At 39.3% G+C, this 16,066-nt stretch overlaps 2 protein-coding genes and 2 long non-coding RNA genes across 4 annotated transcripts; 2 read left to right on the top strand and 2 right to left on the bottom strand.

The window, feature by feature from the left end:
• The first annotated feature begins 201 nt into the window (after window positions 1-201).
• LOC134214115 (glutamyl-tRNA(Gln) amidotransferase subunit A, mitochondrial) lies at window positions 202-2,238 on the top strand. Its single transcript, XM_062693570.1, has 3 exons — window positions 202-339; window positions 399-886; window positions 1,255-2,238. The coding sequence occupies exons 1-3, from the start codon at window positions 307-309 to the stop codon at window positions 2,207-2,209; spliced, it is 1,476 nt and encodes a 491-aa protein (XP_062549554.1). The 5' UTR covers window positions 202-306; the 3' UTR covers window positions 2,210-2,238.
• On the bottom strand, window positions 2,184-2,907 carry LOC134214226 (uncharacterized). Its single transcript, XM_062693665.1, has 2 exons — window positions 2,745-2,907; window positions 2,184-2,679 (listed from the first exon to the last, which is right to left on the bottom strand). The coding sequence occupies exons 1-2, from the start codon at window positions 2,811-2,813 to the stop codon at window positions 2,254-2,256; spliced, it is 495 nt and encodes a 164-aa protein (XP_062549649.1). The 5' UTR covers window positions 2,814-2,907; the 3' UTR covers window positions 2,184-2,253.
• Window positions 2,908-12,638: 9,731 nt separating this feature from the next.
• LOC134214046 (uncharacterized) lies at window positions 12,639-13,490 on the top strand. Its single transcript, XR_009979642.1, has 3 exons — window positions 12,639-12,862; window positions 12,925-13,286; window positions 13,355-13,490. It is a non-coding gene; the product is annotated as an uncharacterized LOC134214046 (long non-coding RNA).
• Window positions 13,491-15,471: 1,981 nt separating this feature from the next.
• LOC134213981 (uncharacterized) lies at window positions 15,472-16,066 on the bottom strand. The gene is made up of 3 exons (XR_009979600.1): window positions 15,860-16,066; window positions 15,725-15,785; window positions 15,472-15,649 (listed from the first exon to the last, which is right to left on the bottom strand). It is a non-coding gene; the product is annotated as an uncharacterized LOC134213981 (long non-coding RNA).

The raw sequence follows: 16,066 nt of genomic DNA, 5'->3' as shown, positions 1-16,066 counted from the left end.
ATGAACAGCGTTATTTGTGATTTGTTCCGGATAGACAATACATATACGTTAGCGCCTGCGGATACTGCAGCGGCGGGAAGGAAACCAACCACTGTTGTATGTGATTCATTGGAACAGAACCTGAGTTGATTTAGGTTGACGTGTATATGACGTATCAGAGCTGATTTCAAAAGTCTTCGAAAAGGCCTTTCGTCTGACAGACAGACGTTTCAGATTTTATTTACTTTTTACAGTTTCATGAAATTAATCGCAAGTTTCTGTTTTCGGTAGTTTTCTTCTGCAAACCTATCTAATCAATAACTATTTATGGATCGACGCCTGCCATTGAAGCTTAAAGAGGTAAATAATATATAATATAATATGGAACGCCTAATTATTTTCCGAATTGCTTTTATCAGCTCTCTGAATGCTTCCGTTCCCGAACGTTAGACCCATTGTCCACGATTGAGCAAACACTGCTACAAGTGGGCCGACTCAAGCACCTGAATGCCTTCATTCGGACATCCCCGGAGAAAGCTTTAGCGCAGGCAGAGAAATCCTCCACCCGGTACAAAGAAGGAAAATCCCTCGGTGTGCTGGATGGTGCTCCGATTGCAATAAAGGATAACTTTTGCACCAAAGGAATCCACACGACCTGTGCAGCGCGGATGCTGCAGGACTTCGTTCCGACCTACAGTGCCACCGTATACGAGCGATTGGTTCGCAATGGAGCAGTGCTGGTGGGAAAGACCAACATGGATCAGTACGGGATGGGCTCGGGAACGGTTGATTCAATCTTCGGCCCAACGAAAAACTGCTGGAGTGCGGAAGAAAACGACGACTACCGCATCGCTGGGGGAAGTAGTGGAGGGTCGGCCGTTGCTGTGGCGTCTGGCTTATGTTTCGCGTAAGTTTTATATTTAATTTTGTTATAATTTCTATATTTTGGCTTATCTGTATAAGAGAGGTTCTTATTACTTTCCATTTCAAAATAGTTATTGAGAAAGTAGATGGGCAGAAATGTTGAACGTTATCCAAAGCAAAGGTATAATAGAAGGTGGTCTCTAGTTTTCCATAAGGCAACAAACAGCAAATTTGCAGACAAATTTAGAACTTTTGAAATTCATAAAAAATCTGTAAATATGTGCACAATCGTAAAAACTAAAAAGCACCAGACACATAGAAAAGCAGAATACTGTGATTAGTGTGAATTCATTTGCTTTTGGATAATTGTATGCATTCTAATGTTTGTTGCTTCCATTGTTGCATTTTCAGGGCTTTGGGTTCAGATACCGGAGGTTCAACTCGTAATCCAGCATCATATTGTGGAGTGGTTGGATTCAAACCAACATACGGACTTCTATCTAGGCATGGTTTGATTCCACTTGTAAATTCCATGGACGTTCCCGGGATTTTAACAAAAACGATAGACGATTGTATAGCCGTGTTCAATGCAATCGCTGGACCAGACGCCAAAGATTCTACGACTGTTAAATCAACATTCGCACCAATTTCAATTCCAGATGAACCTAGCTTAAAGGGGCTGACCATAGGAATACCTATTGAATATCATTGCGAAGGTCTCTCGAATGAGGTTCTCAGCACGTGGACCAAAATAGCGGATATGTTAGAAGATGCAGGTGCATCCGTAAAAACGGTATCCCTTCCCCACACGTCCGCTTCGATATTCGTCTACTCTATTCTAAATCAGTGCGAAGTCGCTAGTAACATGGCCCGATACGATGGCATCGAATACGGTCACCGTTCCGATGAGGACACCAGCACAGAACAACTTTATGCTAAATCACGGGCTGAAGGGTTCAACGATGTCGTTAAAAATCGGATTCTATCTGGTAACTTTTTTCTGCTTAGAAAAAACTACGACAAGTACTTCGAAAAAGCACTTAAAGTCCGTCGTTTGATTGCCAACGACTTCGATCAAGCCTTTCATAAAGTGGATGTTTTGTTGACTCCGACAACTCTCAGCGATGCCCCTCGTCACTCTGAGTTCACTCAAAGCAACAATCGTGATCAGTGCGCCGTTCAGGACTTTTGCACCCAGCCGGCCAACATGGGAGGTATACCGGCGCTGTCCCTACCAATAAGGCTTTCGGAACATCGACTTCCAATAAGCTTACAACTAATGGGACCTAAGTTTTCCGAGAGACGACTTTTTGAAGTCGCGAAATGCATTGAAAATCATGTTAAGTTTTACAATTTTTATAATTGAATCAAATAAAAACAATAGTCAACTTTTTATTTATTTCGTACGATTTAATTCACGTATCCAACTACAATCCGCGCTACGAAGTTGTTCACAACGATCCAGAAGACGGTTGAAACAGCATTTGGAACTCCTGTCGGTAAATTGAGTACTTTGCCGAAGGGTTCAAAATTGAAATTCTTTCCAAAAATCACCACGGGTGTGTATCGGTAGAATATAGAAATTACAATCAATCCCAAAGCCAGCACCGCATACAAACCGTATCCAATACCGTAGTCGAAGAATACCTTCCGACTGTTGTAGTTACTCTTCGGTACTGTTAATTCCTTCTCCAGCGCTACCAGAAACCGCTCCTTATGCACGTACTCGAGATAGTTTTCGCGCATGGATATTTTCGCAAGCTCGCGGCGGGTCTGTTCGATTTTAGCACGCAACGATACAAGTTCCGCCGGTTCACGCAGCAGGAATGGAAGGATCTGTGTATGATACAAATATGAATTCAGTGAGGTTTGGAGCGTATTATAATAGTGTCTTCTCTTACCAGTTTAGCAATTTTAGATGAGAAAGCCATCAAAAAGCAGATGGTGCTAATGACAAATAATAAATACATATTTTACAGATTCTATTTTTTAAACAATCTCTTCAATCTCCGCTGCCGCTCTCTATCCGAAAAATCCAAAGTTCTTGCATGGAGTGTTCTTGTTTTTATTAAAAAGCCTTTTTATGTGACAGAAGGTGACAGATACGTCTTCACGCAGCCAAGGTGACCAAATTATTTTTTGATGAATCGGTATTTATTATCCCGACTGCAGGGCTACCATGTTCACACACTGAAACAAAGCGTATAGTAAATTCAACCATGGTGCTGTAGTAAAATAACAAATTCTAGTGTTGTCAAAATAAATACAAAGATCGTTGAAATAACAACATTGTTTTTAAAAAACAATGCTAACACGGTATTATTTTACCGTGTACATAGTAAAAACAACAACATCTGCTCCTGGTTCACTTGACTCACATTTTTCATAATTACACGTCATCTTATCCGCCAGAAAGTTTTTTAAGAATATTTATTTATTTATTGGCTGTTGATTCGACATTATATAAATTCACAATTATTCTTATGCAGAGATTTGTTACACTTACAGCTGCGATTAATGCTGTGGCTTATTTAGAAAATTGATAGTTCATTGGCGAGATAGTTCACAAGGGAGAAAAATATTTAAAAAAAACCCTGAATTCAACTTAGATACTTATATACTAATTTTATCGCAGATATGCTTATGGGAAAATGTCCAGTATTAATGGATTAGCAGACGTTTCACACGATGTTCTAACTCTTGCTGAAACTTTCTATACAAAACACTTCTGCTATTTGGTGGAAGTCTTCAGTGGAAACCAGGGGTTAAGATTTAGCATCATTTTCAAAAGCTTATTTTGTTTGACTAGTAATCATCTATGATGCAATAGGGCACGCTTTTGCCACACCGGGCAATCATAAGTGAGAACAGGAATGAACACACATTTGTTGAATAGTAGTTTGTTGGATAACTGGAGGGACGATCTTCGGTGGATCAACGAGTAAAGTAAGCGTGATAAACCGTGGAGTTTTTCAATTGTTCGATTGACGTGCTTGTCAAAAAGTAGTTTTCTGTCCAGAGTAAGTCCAAGGTCATTTACTTCTTCATTCCAAGGGACGTTGTTCCATTGATGGCGATTTCATCTGATGGAAAGTATCTCGGTGAGCGCTTTCGACTGAAGAAAATAGCTTGGGTTTTAGAAGCATTGATTTTGATGCGCCACTTCTGCTGAAATTCTTGGAGTTTATCCTGAGCATGCTGAAGTTTACAGGTGATGGTTTGGGGATCTTCGTCGGTTGAAAGGTAAGCAGCATCGTCGGCGAAAAGGCATAGGTGACTCCGTCTACCATTAGCACGTCACTGGTGAATATATTGTAGAGTGTGGGGCTCAGCACAGAACCCTGAGGGACGCCGCAAGGTATTTTGAGGGACTCCGACTTGCAGCCATTGACATACACGGCGAAAGTTCTTTCAAGAAGAAATGATTTCACTAGCTTCACTATGTACAGCGGGCAGTTGGCTCTGTGTATTTTGAAAATGACCGCTTCTTGCCAAACAGAATAGTACGCGTTTTCCACGTCCAATGGAATCATACCAGTAGACTATTTTGTGTTGAATCCGTGTTTCACAAGTTTCGTAATTCGGGCAAGCTGTTCGTTGAGTGATCAATCTTGAATCCGAAATGTTCATTGGGGATCACAGGGTTGACTTCTAGATGACGTTCCAAGCGGTTGAGGATCAATCGCTCAAGAATTTTACTCAAACTGCTCAAAAGACTAATCGGGCGGTAGTTTGTAGGAGAGTGACGTCTTTGTTGGATTTGGGGATAACTATAACTTTTCCGTGTTTCCATTTGTCGGGGAAATACATTAGTTTGATGCACGCATTGCAAAGTCTCGTTAGGTAGACCAGTCCTTTACGAGGTAGCCTTTTCAGCATTACGTTCCGAATCCCATCCTGTCCTGGTGCTTTCCTTCCTTTCAATCGATGTATGATTTTCTTGACTTCGCTGGGTTTTGTGTATGTAGCAGGGTCGATGTTAATGGTATTATTGTTCACGAGGTCATCCATCGAGCGCCGTACCTCAAGAGTTGTTTCGGGATCACTAACCAGTTGATTGTTGTGTGCTCGTGCAAAACTTTCCGCCAGAGCATTTGCGTTTTCTGTGTCGGTAACAACCAGTCGATTATCGTTACGAAGAGAGAATTGGTATTTTATTTGATTTTATTCGAAGATTTTTGCTAATTTTCCAGAACTCAAAACTGCCGTTTTTTAAATTGTGAATGATGGTTCCAAAGGTTTTGAATTTGCGTGCCGCACATTCGTTTCGAGTCCGAAAGTTAAGATTGTCTACGATTCTTTTCAGTAATGGATCTTTTGAACAACAAAACTGTCTTCGTCGCAAATTCCTTAATCGAATAATAAGTTTCGTTTGATCTGGGAGCTGATATTTGCGGGGAGTAACGATTTCGACAGGAACTGCATCGTTCTCGGCGGTATTTAGTGCAGATTCAAGGTACTCGAGAGCAGCATCGACTTTCTCCGTTGAATTCAGACTGTTGATTAAGGGTGATGTGAGGTCGAGTCTTCTTGAAACAGAGCTGTTGAATAGTGACCAGTTGGCACGTTTATAGTTTTTGAATCTCTTCACCTCATCCTTGAATGGTGTATCGGCGTTGATAGTGAACAGAACTGGAAAATGATCCGAAGAGAGATCGTGAATCGTTTCTGGAACCGACATTCCAATAAGATTGTTGGATAGGACTAAATCTAAGGTGGAAGTAGTTTTTCCGTTGGGAGACATGCGTGTATAGCTATCCGGAAAGTGTATGAAAAGAATTGAAGACTCGTATTCGCGAAATAGTATTCTACCCGCCTTGTTCATTCGATTACACTTCCAATAACTATGTCTGGAGTTAAGGTCGCCAATAACAAAGAATGGTTCCGTGAGACGAGTAAGGCACCGCAAATCTCGATGAAACTTGTTGAGAATAGTTGAGCTCGCCGATCCGGGAAAATAAGCGGCAATCAGATGAACTGGAGTGGATGCCGTGTAGACAGTGATCTGTATAGCCTCGATAGCACTGGTGTTTAGTCCGTCAGCTTGGGAAAATTTGATACCTTTACGCACGAAAATTGCAACGCCACCGCCTCGAGTTGCTATCGTAGTGGAACGGTCTAAACGGACGCATGTGTAGTTTGACATGTGTGGGCGTAACCATGTTTCCGTAACAATAGCTACATCAATATTACGGTTATCCAATACAATTTGTTGCGAATGGAACGACTGTTCCAATTAAGTATGTTTAGGCTGGTGGTATTATCCATTGTAAACATATTTTATCATCAGCTCCGACAGAGCGAGTAATTGTGATGCTTTCGATTTGCATGTGGCGAGACGTGAAAAGAGCTCGTTAGCTAAATTCAGGAACTCGGAGAGCGAGAAAAGTTCCGAGTCGTTGGTTCTAACGTCACCTCCTGTCGCAGCAGCGGCAGCGCCAACAAAGCAGTCGTTTTTCTTAGTGGCTTCGGCGAACGTTATATTCGGGGATACGAATGTAGATCGAAAAGTGCGTCCTGTGGTGCTAGCCATTTGACTGCGCCGTGTAATCTGTACCTTTTTAGTTGCAGTCTCGTCGATATGTTTTTTTCTTGCAGGACAGCCTTTGAAACTGGATGTATGGTTCTGACTACAGTTTGCGCACCGTATCTTCGATCGGGAAGATTGATCGTCGGGAGTTGAGCGTGACGGTATGCTGCAATCCTTCGTGAGATGTAACTCGCCGCACTTCACACACCTGGCTTGCATATTGCAGTTCCGCATGCCGTGGCCAAACTGTTGGCATCGGAAGCACTGGACGATTTCTCCAATCTTCTTAGAAAAATAACGCCAGCTATCAATGACGTTGAAAAGGTCCTTCTGTTTGTCCTGTAGTTTTATCGCGCCCTTGCGAAAATTGAAAAGATACAAAGCGGAATCACCTTTCTTCGATGAGTGCAGCATTTTCACCTCCACCGGGAAAATGTTTTTGCACTGTAGTTCTTCTTGTACATCCTTCAAGTCGAATGTCGGTAGGCCAGCTAGAACTATTCTTATCGGAATCTCATCGCTAGTGCTGTGTGTAAAAACTTCACATCGTTTGATTTGAGAGCAGCAAACAACTGTGTCGAACTTTGCCTTCTCGTTAATTTGCAGTCGGATTCCATCCCTGATGATCTTCTGCGAGTAGTTTTTTTTTTACCTACTTCTAATGAGGACATAAGCTTGTTGATGTCAATCACGTTCGAATTTTGCACAAATATTGGTGGGCAGTGAATCCGTGCAGTGGGTTGTGGTGTTGCACCCGTTTCGTGCGAACTGGTGGGAACATTGCCAACATCCATCAGTGAGTCGTATGTGTTTACAGTTGGCACATTGGGAACTGCTACCAGTGTATATAGCTTGCTGACGTTTAGTCATCTTACTCTTGCACGCGCACAGAAAGAATGGGTTTTGTTTTTCATCGGGAAACGCTTCCGAAGCGTTTCCCGATGAAAACAAATCCTATCCTCCCCATGCGCTTGAAAAAGAAGGATGAGTCAACGTCAGCAAGATCTATTATTGATACTACTACAACCGGCCATCGGTTGGGATGCGATTGATGTCTGCTGTTGGTCGGATCCGGGTGCTGCACGGTGCAATCGCCCATTGAGTTGCTACGGCGTCTTTGCTGAGCATTTGCAGCTTGCAGATTTCTCTCGATCATATCATTGATCGCTGGTTGAGTTGAGGTTATGCGAACCTTGCTTTTGTCGTAATTTTTGCGGATCATTATGGTATGTGGTCCATTGGTACCACTTTCCGAACTCGCGACGTTACACGAACCGACCGTGGTGCGTTTACCCAGAATTCACGGTTTTTAGGATTATATTTCGAGAAAAAAAAAATAATAAAGCAAGTGTGTGTAAACAATCGTTCTAGTCTTGCTGACGTTTAGACGTAAACATCCGCCAGAAAGTATTAACGATTTAAGTTCTTGTGTTATTTTAAATCTAATGTAAAATGAATGCGCAAAACGATAACCAAATAGTTAAAATCGCTGTTGATGGTATAATGAATTATTGGCAGTGGCTGATTTTCTACCCGCCGCAGCCACATCCAGGCGCTATAGTATATGCACAAAATAGCCAGCAAGAGTTAACCGCCAGAAGTTTGTATGGCGAAAGACATCTAACGCTGGTTTTCTCAAAATTAGGAACTTTTCATGAAAAACTATTTGGTACCGGTTATAAGGGATGGTGTCCGCTACAACGCCTACCAAATATTTTTTCGATTAAAGTGCTTAATTTTGAGAAATCGAACCTTAGATGCATTTCGCCATACTGATTTCAGAAAGTTAACTCCTAGTGTGCCGCTGTAAGCACGCTCAAAGCAGGCGTTGACGCAGCGTTAAGGCCACCTTACACATCGGGAATTTGGTCCGCGGATTTTTCTCCGTGTATTTTTGCATATGCGATGTTCTCGGGATTTGGGCACGGAAAAGCAAAATCCCGGCCCCATTTAAAATGCACGGGGACCAAATTCCGGCGGAAAATTCTCCCGAGGTGTAATACTTGTGACACATATATGATACCAATATCACTGTACAGCATAAAATCATTTGTCTGTCACCCAGAATCACGCTGGTATCACGATAGCACGATGGTTTCCGTACCCTCCTCTCCGACCGTTGTATTGTACGAAACAGAACTTAATTTGTTGTTTTGAAATGTCAAATACGCCGTTTGACATATGAAATAAAAACAAACATTTGCAAGCTGACTGAGTAAAATTTGTTTTTCTGCAATTCCGTTTCACAACATTGGCAAAATAATTATTCGTTAGCCCATTGTTTGCTACAATTACGCTATGAAGATGTCTTCCTATTAAGTTTGCCAGTTCTTGGGTTGTTTCCGGGAAGATCTGCCGTTGCATTTGCATGACATTCAATGGTTTGAGTTCTGTATCGTGTGATTTCGAACAGTTTGTGCACGATTCTCATGGGTTTTAATTGGAATGAGGTCTGGGGATAGGGAAGGATGCGGGATCTTTGATTTGCCATTAGTCAGCATCTACTTTTTTAGATGGGAAGAATGTTTTGTACCGTTGTTTTGGACAAATTCAAAATTGGATCTATAACCCAATTGAACGGTGCTGGCTTTATCCTTCAGAATGTCCAAATGAATTAAACGATCAGTGCCGTTTGCACTGAAATCACCCCAAACCATAGAATAGAGTGATTAAACGTCAGCAGAGATAATTGCCCTGCGGAATATTTGCAAGAACTCGCATATTTCTGCTAAAATACCAATACGAAGAATGAATTATTGGCAGTGGCTGATTTTCTACCCGCCGCTGTCACATCCAGGCGCTATAGTATATGCACAAAATAGCCAGCATGAGTTACCCGCCAGAAATTTGTATGGCGAAAGACATCTAACGCTGGTTTTCTCAAAATTAGGAACTTTTCATGAAAAACTATTTGGTACCGGTTATGAGGGATGGTGTCCGCTACTACGCCTACCAAATATTTTTTTGATTAAAGTGCTTAATTTTGAGAAATCGAGCCTTAGATGCCTTTCGCCATACTGATTTCAGAAAGTTAACTCCTAGTGTGCCGCTGTAAGCACGCTCAAAGCAGTCGATTCATTCATTATTGGCAGTGGCTGATTTTCTACTCGTCGCTTACACATCCAGGCGCTATCGTATATGCGTAAATAGCCAGCATGAGTTAACCGCCAGAAATTTGTATGGCGAAAGACATCTAACGCGGGTTTTCTAAAAAAATAGGAACTTTTCATGAAAAACTATTTGGTACCGGATATGAAGGATGGTGTCCGCTACTACGCCTACTAAATATTTTTTCGATGAAGGTGCTTAATTTTGAGAAATCGAACCTTATATGCCTTTCGCCATACTGATTTCAGAAAGTTAACTCCTAGCGTGCCGCTGTAAGCATGCTCAAAGTAAGCGATTCATTGGAAAACTATGAAAACTATGAATGAACTGCTGACGCTTCAGTACATTCAAAGTTAATTGCCTACACACTTAAAATTTTTCGCCGAGGCCGGCAAAATAAATTGCCGAGAATCCAACAGCTGATATCTCGGTAAAAATCTCGGTGAAAGTTCAAATTACCGATTGGTCGTAAAGTGTTTGACATCAACCAGCTGTCAAAATTTGCCGTGCCGTTCGGTAATGTGTTGCTGAACTGATCGGTAAAGTGCTTTGCCGAAATTCAGTGAATAATTATTTCTAGATAATATTTCCAGATGAATCAAAACAAAAATTAAAAGCATTAATCAATATCAATGTGGAGTATATTTTAGTCATTTTTTTGCTGTTGTACATATTGTGCAAGTAAAACTTTAAAAATTATAACCAGCAGTTCGAATCCGTATTCGGGGTTGAATAGATAAAAGTACCAAAATGAACAGGATGTCCATTCGATTAGGCAGCCATATCTAACATTACTCCACGATTCCACAAGAGAAAGGATCATTTGGGCAGCACACTTTACCTCCGTTCCCAACGTTCATAACTCTTAGAATTATTGTTCAACTTTCGCACAACTTGTAAATACTAACCATCTAAGATAAACCTAGAATTGGAAATACATTCCACTAAAAGCTTAAAACAAGAATTTCTGTAGTTAACGTTAGGGACGGGAATAAAGGGTGCTACCCAAACGGTCTTTTTTCCTAGGTTCCTGATGTTGCCAACGATGTCTAATACGCTCATTTTGGCTTCTTCGCGCATGGAAAGTGTGTGAATGTTTTAATGTTTCTGTATACGCAAATGTATACGTTAAATGTATTGTAAATTTACAACAGAATAGTGTCGTGTCCGGAGAGGTATTTTAAATCAGATTAAATGCTTACCAGAAAAATTTAAAGATGATTGTTCAATGTTTCCATTGCTTTTTGCTTCTTCACGTGTTTTTAACAGCAATGGAGCACGTTAGAGGTTATTCGTCTGACAGAAAGGGTTTGCCGAAACTCGGTTAAACTCCAAACTACCAATCACTATTGCAAACTTGATTGCCGAGTCTCAGTAACTTGAGTAAACGTCATATTTATTCACGAGATATCAGAAAAATAAACTTTAACGATCGTGTTCGTCAATTTATATTACCGAGAAATAAAATGCAGATTAAGTGTGTATATGCCGGGTATTAAGCCACCCGGAGTGGAAATTAATTACTATGTCTGAAACTTGATTATGCATATGTACAACAGCCGGGTATTAAGCCACCCGGAGTGGAAATTAATTACTATGTCTGAAACTTGATTATGCATATGTACAACATGTGATAGATTTAGTTTAACCGCCCCTTCGGTGGGGTTTGATCCCACGACCCCAGTTCGCATGACAGGTGCTTTCCCTACTAAGCTACGAAGGACCTCCGTCATATAGGCATATAGGCAATTAACTTTGAATGTACTGATCTCGAGTGGCGATCTCTCTTCGCTTGTGTGGTCGTGTTGGGATCTGACGACCAAACTGGCAAATGCTTACACAACCCTACTTCATTGAGCGCCGTTGCTGATGAAGCAAGTGTGTAGGAGCCGGACAATATTAAATACTCATCCTACTTGGTTGACATTGTGTACAAAAATACATTTGAGAGAGTTAGTTCTGAAAATGTATTGCGAGAGATCGGCTGGTACCTGGTGCTGGGAATTTGGTTTCATCAGTACCCGCTAAGCTGCGGTGGACGACGGAGGTCCTTCGTAGCTTAGTAGGGAAAGCACCTGTCATGCGAACTGGGGTCGTGGGATCAAACCCCACCGAAGGGGCGGTTACCCTCCAATACCTTTTCCGAACTAAATCTATCACATGTTGTACATATGCATAATCAAGTTTCAGACATAGTGCTGACGCTTATTCAAAAAATACGGGTAAATATTGTGTAATGCCCATAAAAACTATAGTAACATTGTGTGTGTGTGTACAAACTAACCCCCACTGTCTGGCAGTGATGTTATGGAAGAAAGCTGTCTGTTAAAACAGTCAGATTTAATCCGGGAGTTAGAAAGTGCTAGCTCTACTGCAGCTCCAGTGACCCATTTCAGAGTGCCTGGTATTTCATGTCCGAGGTCACTATCACTAACAGTAAGCCCCTGCATAAATACATTCAGATATCAAATGGATATATGCAATATATTTATACTTCCGGGATCAAGATTTATATCCATGATACATCATAAATATACATCGTTGAACTCAGACCGTATTTAGTGAAATCAGTTTTAATATTTATATTTTTAAGTATGGAACGGACTCACCATATTTGAAACTTTCCAATCCATCGTTTGTGCCTGACCATTTTGATCCAACCATAATCATTCTCTATAATCTTGATTCATTTTGAAACATCAGCTCATCGTCATCATCTGGCTCTGGATTGAAACAAGTGTCCTCACATCCTTGCCTTCGCTCACCCGGTCAGCATTTATTGACAGCAACTATAACTGGACCTTCATGGCAGCATAATGTATCAAAAAAGCACAAACAATGTCACTAAGAATTGCTAATTTTAAAACATTCACTTTAGTCTCAGAAACTTGACTTTTTTTTTCAAAGAAACGGTTTTTTCACATGCGAGACGAGCCAGCCTTGGGCTGGAAGTCTCGATAATAGACATAAAAAACTATAGTACCAGTTTATGATTTCTATACATTTTGATGAAAAATATAGTTTTGGAAATCGGTAGAATCAGTTTCAAAACAAGCTATCAAATACACAGAGCGAAAAAAAGTTGTGATTTCAAGATTTTCTAATTTTATTTTAAAAGTTGGAAAAATTTGGTATTTTTGAGTGCTAAAATGCTTAATTTAAAAGCAAAATGTTTGATTTGATAGTTTTTTTCTCAGTGTAAAATTGTTATTTTTACAGCGCGAACACTCAGAACAAAACTTAAAAAACAGTCAAACTAATTTGCATATTTCGTGTTTCTGGCAACACAGATGGCAAAAACTAATGTAACTGGCAGCCAGTGATGATCTGTCATTGCATGTTGAGAATTGAAAAATGAGACAAAAGTTCTATGTTTACCAAGTAAGTTTTATTCATTATCTGGTTTTAAAACAGAATTTTAAATGGGGATTAATGTTTTTCAGGAGACGCATTCAAGTTCTTGCTCCGATACAACCGTTGGCACAAGAAATGGTGGATACTTTCGGAAAGAATTTGTATAATGCGATTCAGACACTCTTGCGAACTTTTCATCATTGGCTGACCACTGGTTGAGGCGGATTTGACCGGTCGTAGGATCATCGTCGACACCTACTTCAGAAAAAAAAACTTCTCAAGGATCGACCGCTAGGCTGCTCGCCAGTTCCCCCAGAAGGCTGTTATCTACCAGTGCTGTTCAGTACATTCTAGGTACGCCATCGGTCTCACCGAGCCGCTTCCGGTTCTGGTACTTCCAAAAATAGAGTTTAAAAGGACGAAACGATAAATATAACGAACATTGCTCCTGGTAAGTTTAACTTAATAAATCTGAAAATGTATAATAAAAGGTAAATATATTTCATATATTGGTTCCAGCAACGCAAGGGGATTCACGGTGGAATGGAGGGAATACGTTCGAAACTAAGAAGGAAGCAGTCGTATTCCGGCTTCACAGATACTGACTGTCGAGGACCATCAACCACAAACCGAATTGTTTCTTTTTCGAATCTGGCCCTCAAGACGTTAAAAAAAGTAAAATTAATAAAAAGGATATAAAATAAAAACAATATTCATTTCTAAAAACAAAACTGTATTTTATAATTGCATTTAAATAATACTAACTTAAAATGAAAGCATATATGACTTGTTATTTTGAAAGTATCTTGTTGATTTGAAAAGAAAAACACATTTTATTTTGAATAGAAAACTCTTGTTTTGACAAATAGTTGGTTCTTGTCGAAGGACAGTTTTAGCGTTGGTAAATTTAACAATCCAATACTTTCTACTGAAAATCACTAACGAATTTTCTTAAATTTACCAACGATTCTTTTATTTTCACCAACGATTTTTTTTGTGTAGATACAACGGTGGAAAGAAAAGATGTGTGTCATATCGTCAATGTACGCGTACAGCGTGATACGAAAATCATTGTGCGGAAATCATATGTCTGTCGATAGTATAAGGTAACCTTTACTCGGCGTTGAATCAGGCTATGAATGCACACGACAAGCGGTAATTTGCCGCAAAACTTCTAATGTCAAACCAATCTGTCACGCCAAATGTCATCCGCTTGCCAGCTGTTGTCAGTTTGACATTTTCCATTCTGTTTCAATATGAATCGAGTTATCGATTCACATAAAGACGATAAATATAACGAACATTGCTCCTGGTAAGTTTAACTTAATAAATCTGAAAATGTATAATAAAAGGTAAATATATTTCATATATTGGTTCCAGCAACGCAAGGGGATTCACCAAATATACTCTATAACCAATATAGTCAACTCTGGCTGATTTGAAGAGACAATGCAGTAGCGCCGCGGTGTCACAAAAGGCAAGCAATGTAGTGAACAGACATTCCGAGGGGTGCTTAAACGTATAATTCAATATGCAACATAACATTTCTTAATAATATGCTAGAAATCAACCCAAAACCCTATTTTGATATCTGAGTATAAAAATAAAATTAAAAAAAGTAATTCAAAATTTCAAAATTGTAAAATTAGTGTAATTTTCTCAAAAACGCACCCCTTGGCTATCGTTTTTAGGCGTTAGTTGCCTTTTGTGACGCAAGATGGTGTTAATATTCAGTCTCTTGCCTAATATATGGGATTTACGAAGTGGACTATATTGTTAATATAGTATATTTGGGATTCACGGTGGAATGGAGGGAATACGTTCGAAACTTAGAAGGAAGTAGTCGTATTCCGGCTTCACAGATACTGACTGTCCAACTACGAGGACCATTAACCACAAACCGAATTGTGTTTCTTTTTCGGATCTGGTCCTCAAGACGTTAAAAAATTGTAAAATTAATAAAGAGGATAGAAAATAAAAACAATATTCCTTTTTCAAAACAAAATTCAATTTTAAAATTGCATTTAAATAATACTGACTTAAAATGAAAGCTTATATGACTTGTTGTTTTGAAAGTATCTTGTTGATTTGAAAAGAAAAATACATTTTATTTTGAATACAAAACTCTTGTTTTGACAAATAGTTGGTTCTTGTCAAAGTACAGTTTAAGCGTTGGTAAATTTAACAATCCAATACTTTCTACTGAAAATCACTACACTGAAAACAGCTTTGTGGTAAAAAATACTATATTGATAGTTTAATTTAAATGCACAACACCAATTGATTTGTGCAGACTACATACCGCATTCATTTCAAACGAAATGTGTAGTGTTTTTTACCATGACTGCATAATATACAAACAAATGTCAAAATTACCATGGAGCATGGTTATTTATACCGAATTACAAAGTTAAAAAGTTAACCATTTCTTGCATTCAAAATAACAATTGAGTAGTAAATTTAACTGCATTATATGTAGTATTTTCCTGGATGGACATTTCTTGTCGACAATTTTTGGCAATAATCAATGCAAAAAGCACGGTGATTTAATTTAACAAAAAGTTTTATTTATTCTTTAAACTATTTATGTAATACATTACGAATACCATGAAGTATCTAGTATTGCCATTTGCAATGCAATAGTCTCCATTGTCTCCATTTCGTTTGTTCCGGTTGTGTCCTCCAGAAATCAGAGTGACTGATGCATACATGTGAACAGACGAGGTTGAGGGGGTGCTCGTAAGATAACTTGTTCGGATACCATGGCGGACGAATTGCCGATCACCTTATCTCGTTGAAATATTGAACTGTTTCCTGACGACAGAAAATATTTTTCAACAAAGATATCTTCTTATGAATTCAATAAACACCAACAAAAAATATTCTTACCAGTAAAACAAAATAAATTCATGACTGCGGTTGCGATTATTCACGGCCGGTTCCAGGAGCTCTGGGTTTTCTCACGGGATGAAAAAAGAAATAAAGTTTAGCGATGAATTTAATTCAACAAACTGCCAGACATACCGTCAATTGCTCTTCATCCTTAATTAATCCCTTGGACAGTAATTTTTACACTCGATTAGCATTTGCGGCTTTTTTTATCGATATAAATATCAACAAAACTTAAATTTATAATACTTCTTAAGAGAACAAAATGACTTGTTTTGATGAAAAAAGGGAAACAAACTATCGGAAAAGCTGTTGTTATTTTTACCATGTACATGGTAAAAT

The sequence above is a fragment of the Armigeres subalbatus genome, chromosome 1, assembly GCF_024139115.2.
Source record: "Armigeres subalbatus isolate Guangzhou_Male chromosome 1, GZ_Asu_2, whole genome shotgun sequence".
NCBI classification, from domain to species: domain Eukaryota; kingdom Metazoa; phylum Arthropoda; class Insecta; order Diptera; family Culicidae; genus Armigeres; species Armigeres subalbatus.
Note: the sequence above shows the minus strand (reverse complement) of the source record. Positions and strands in the feature narration are given on the sequence as shown.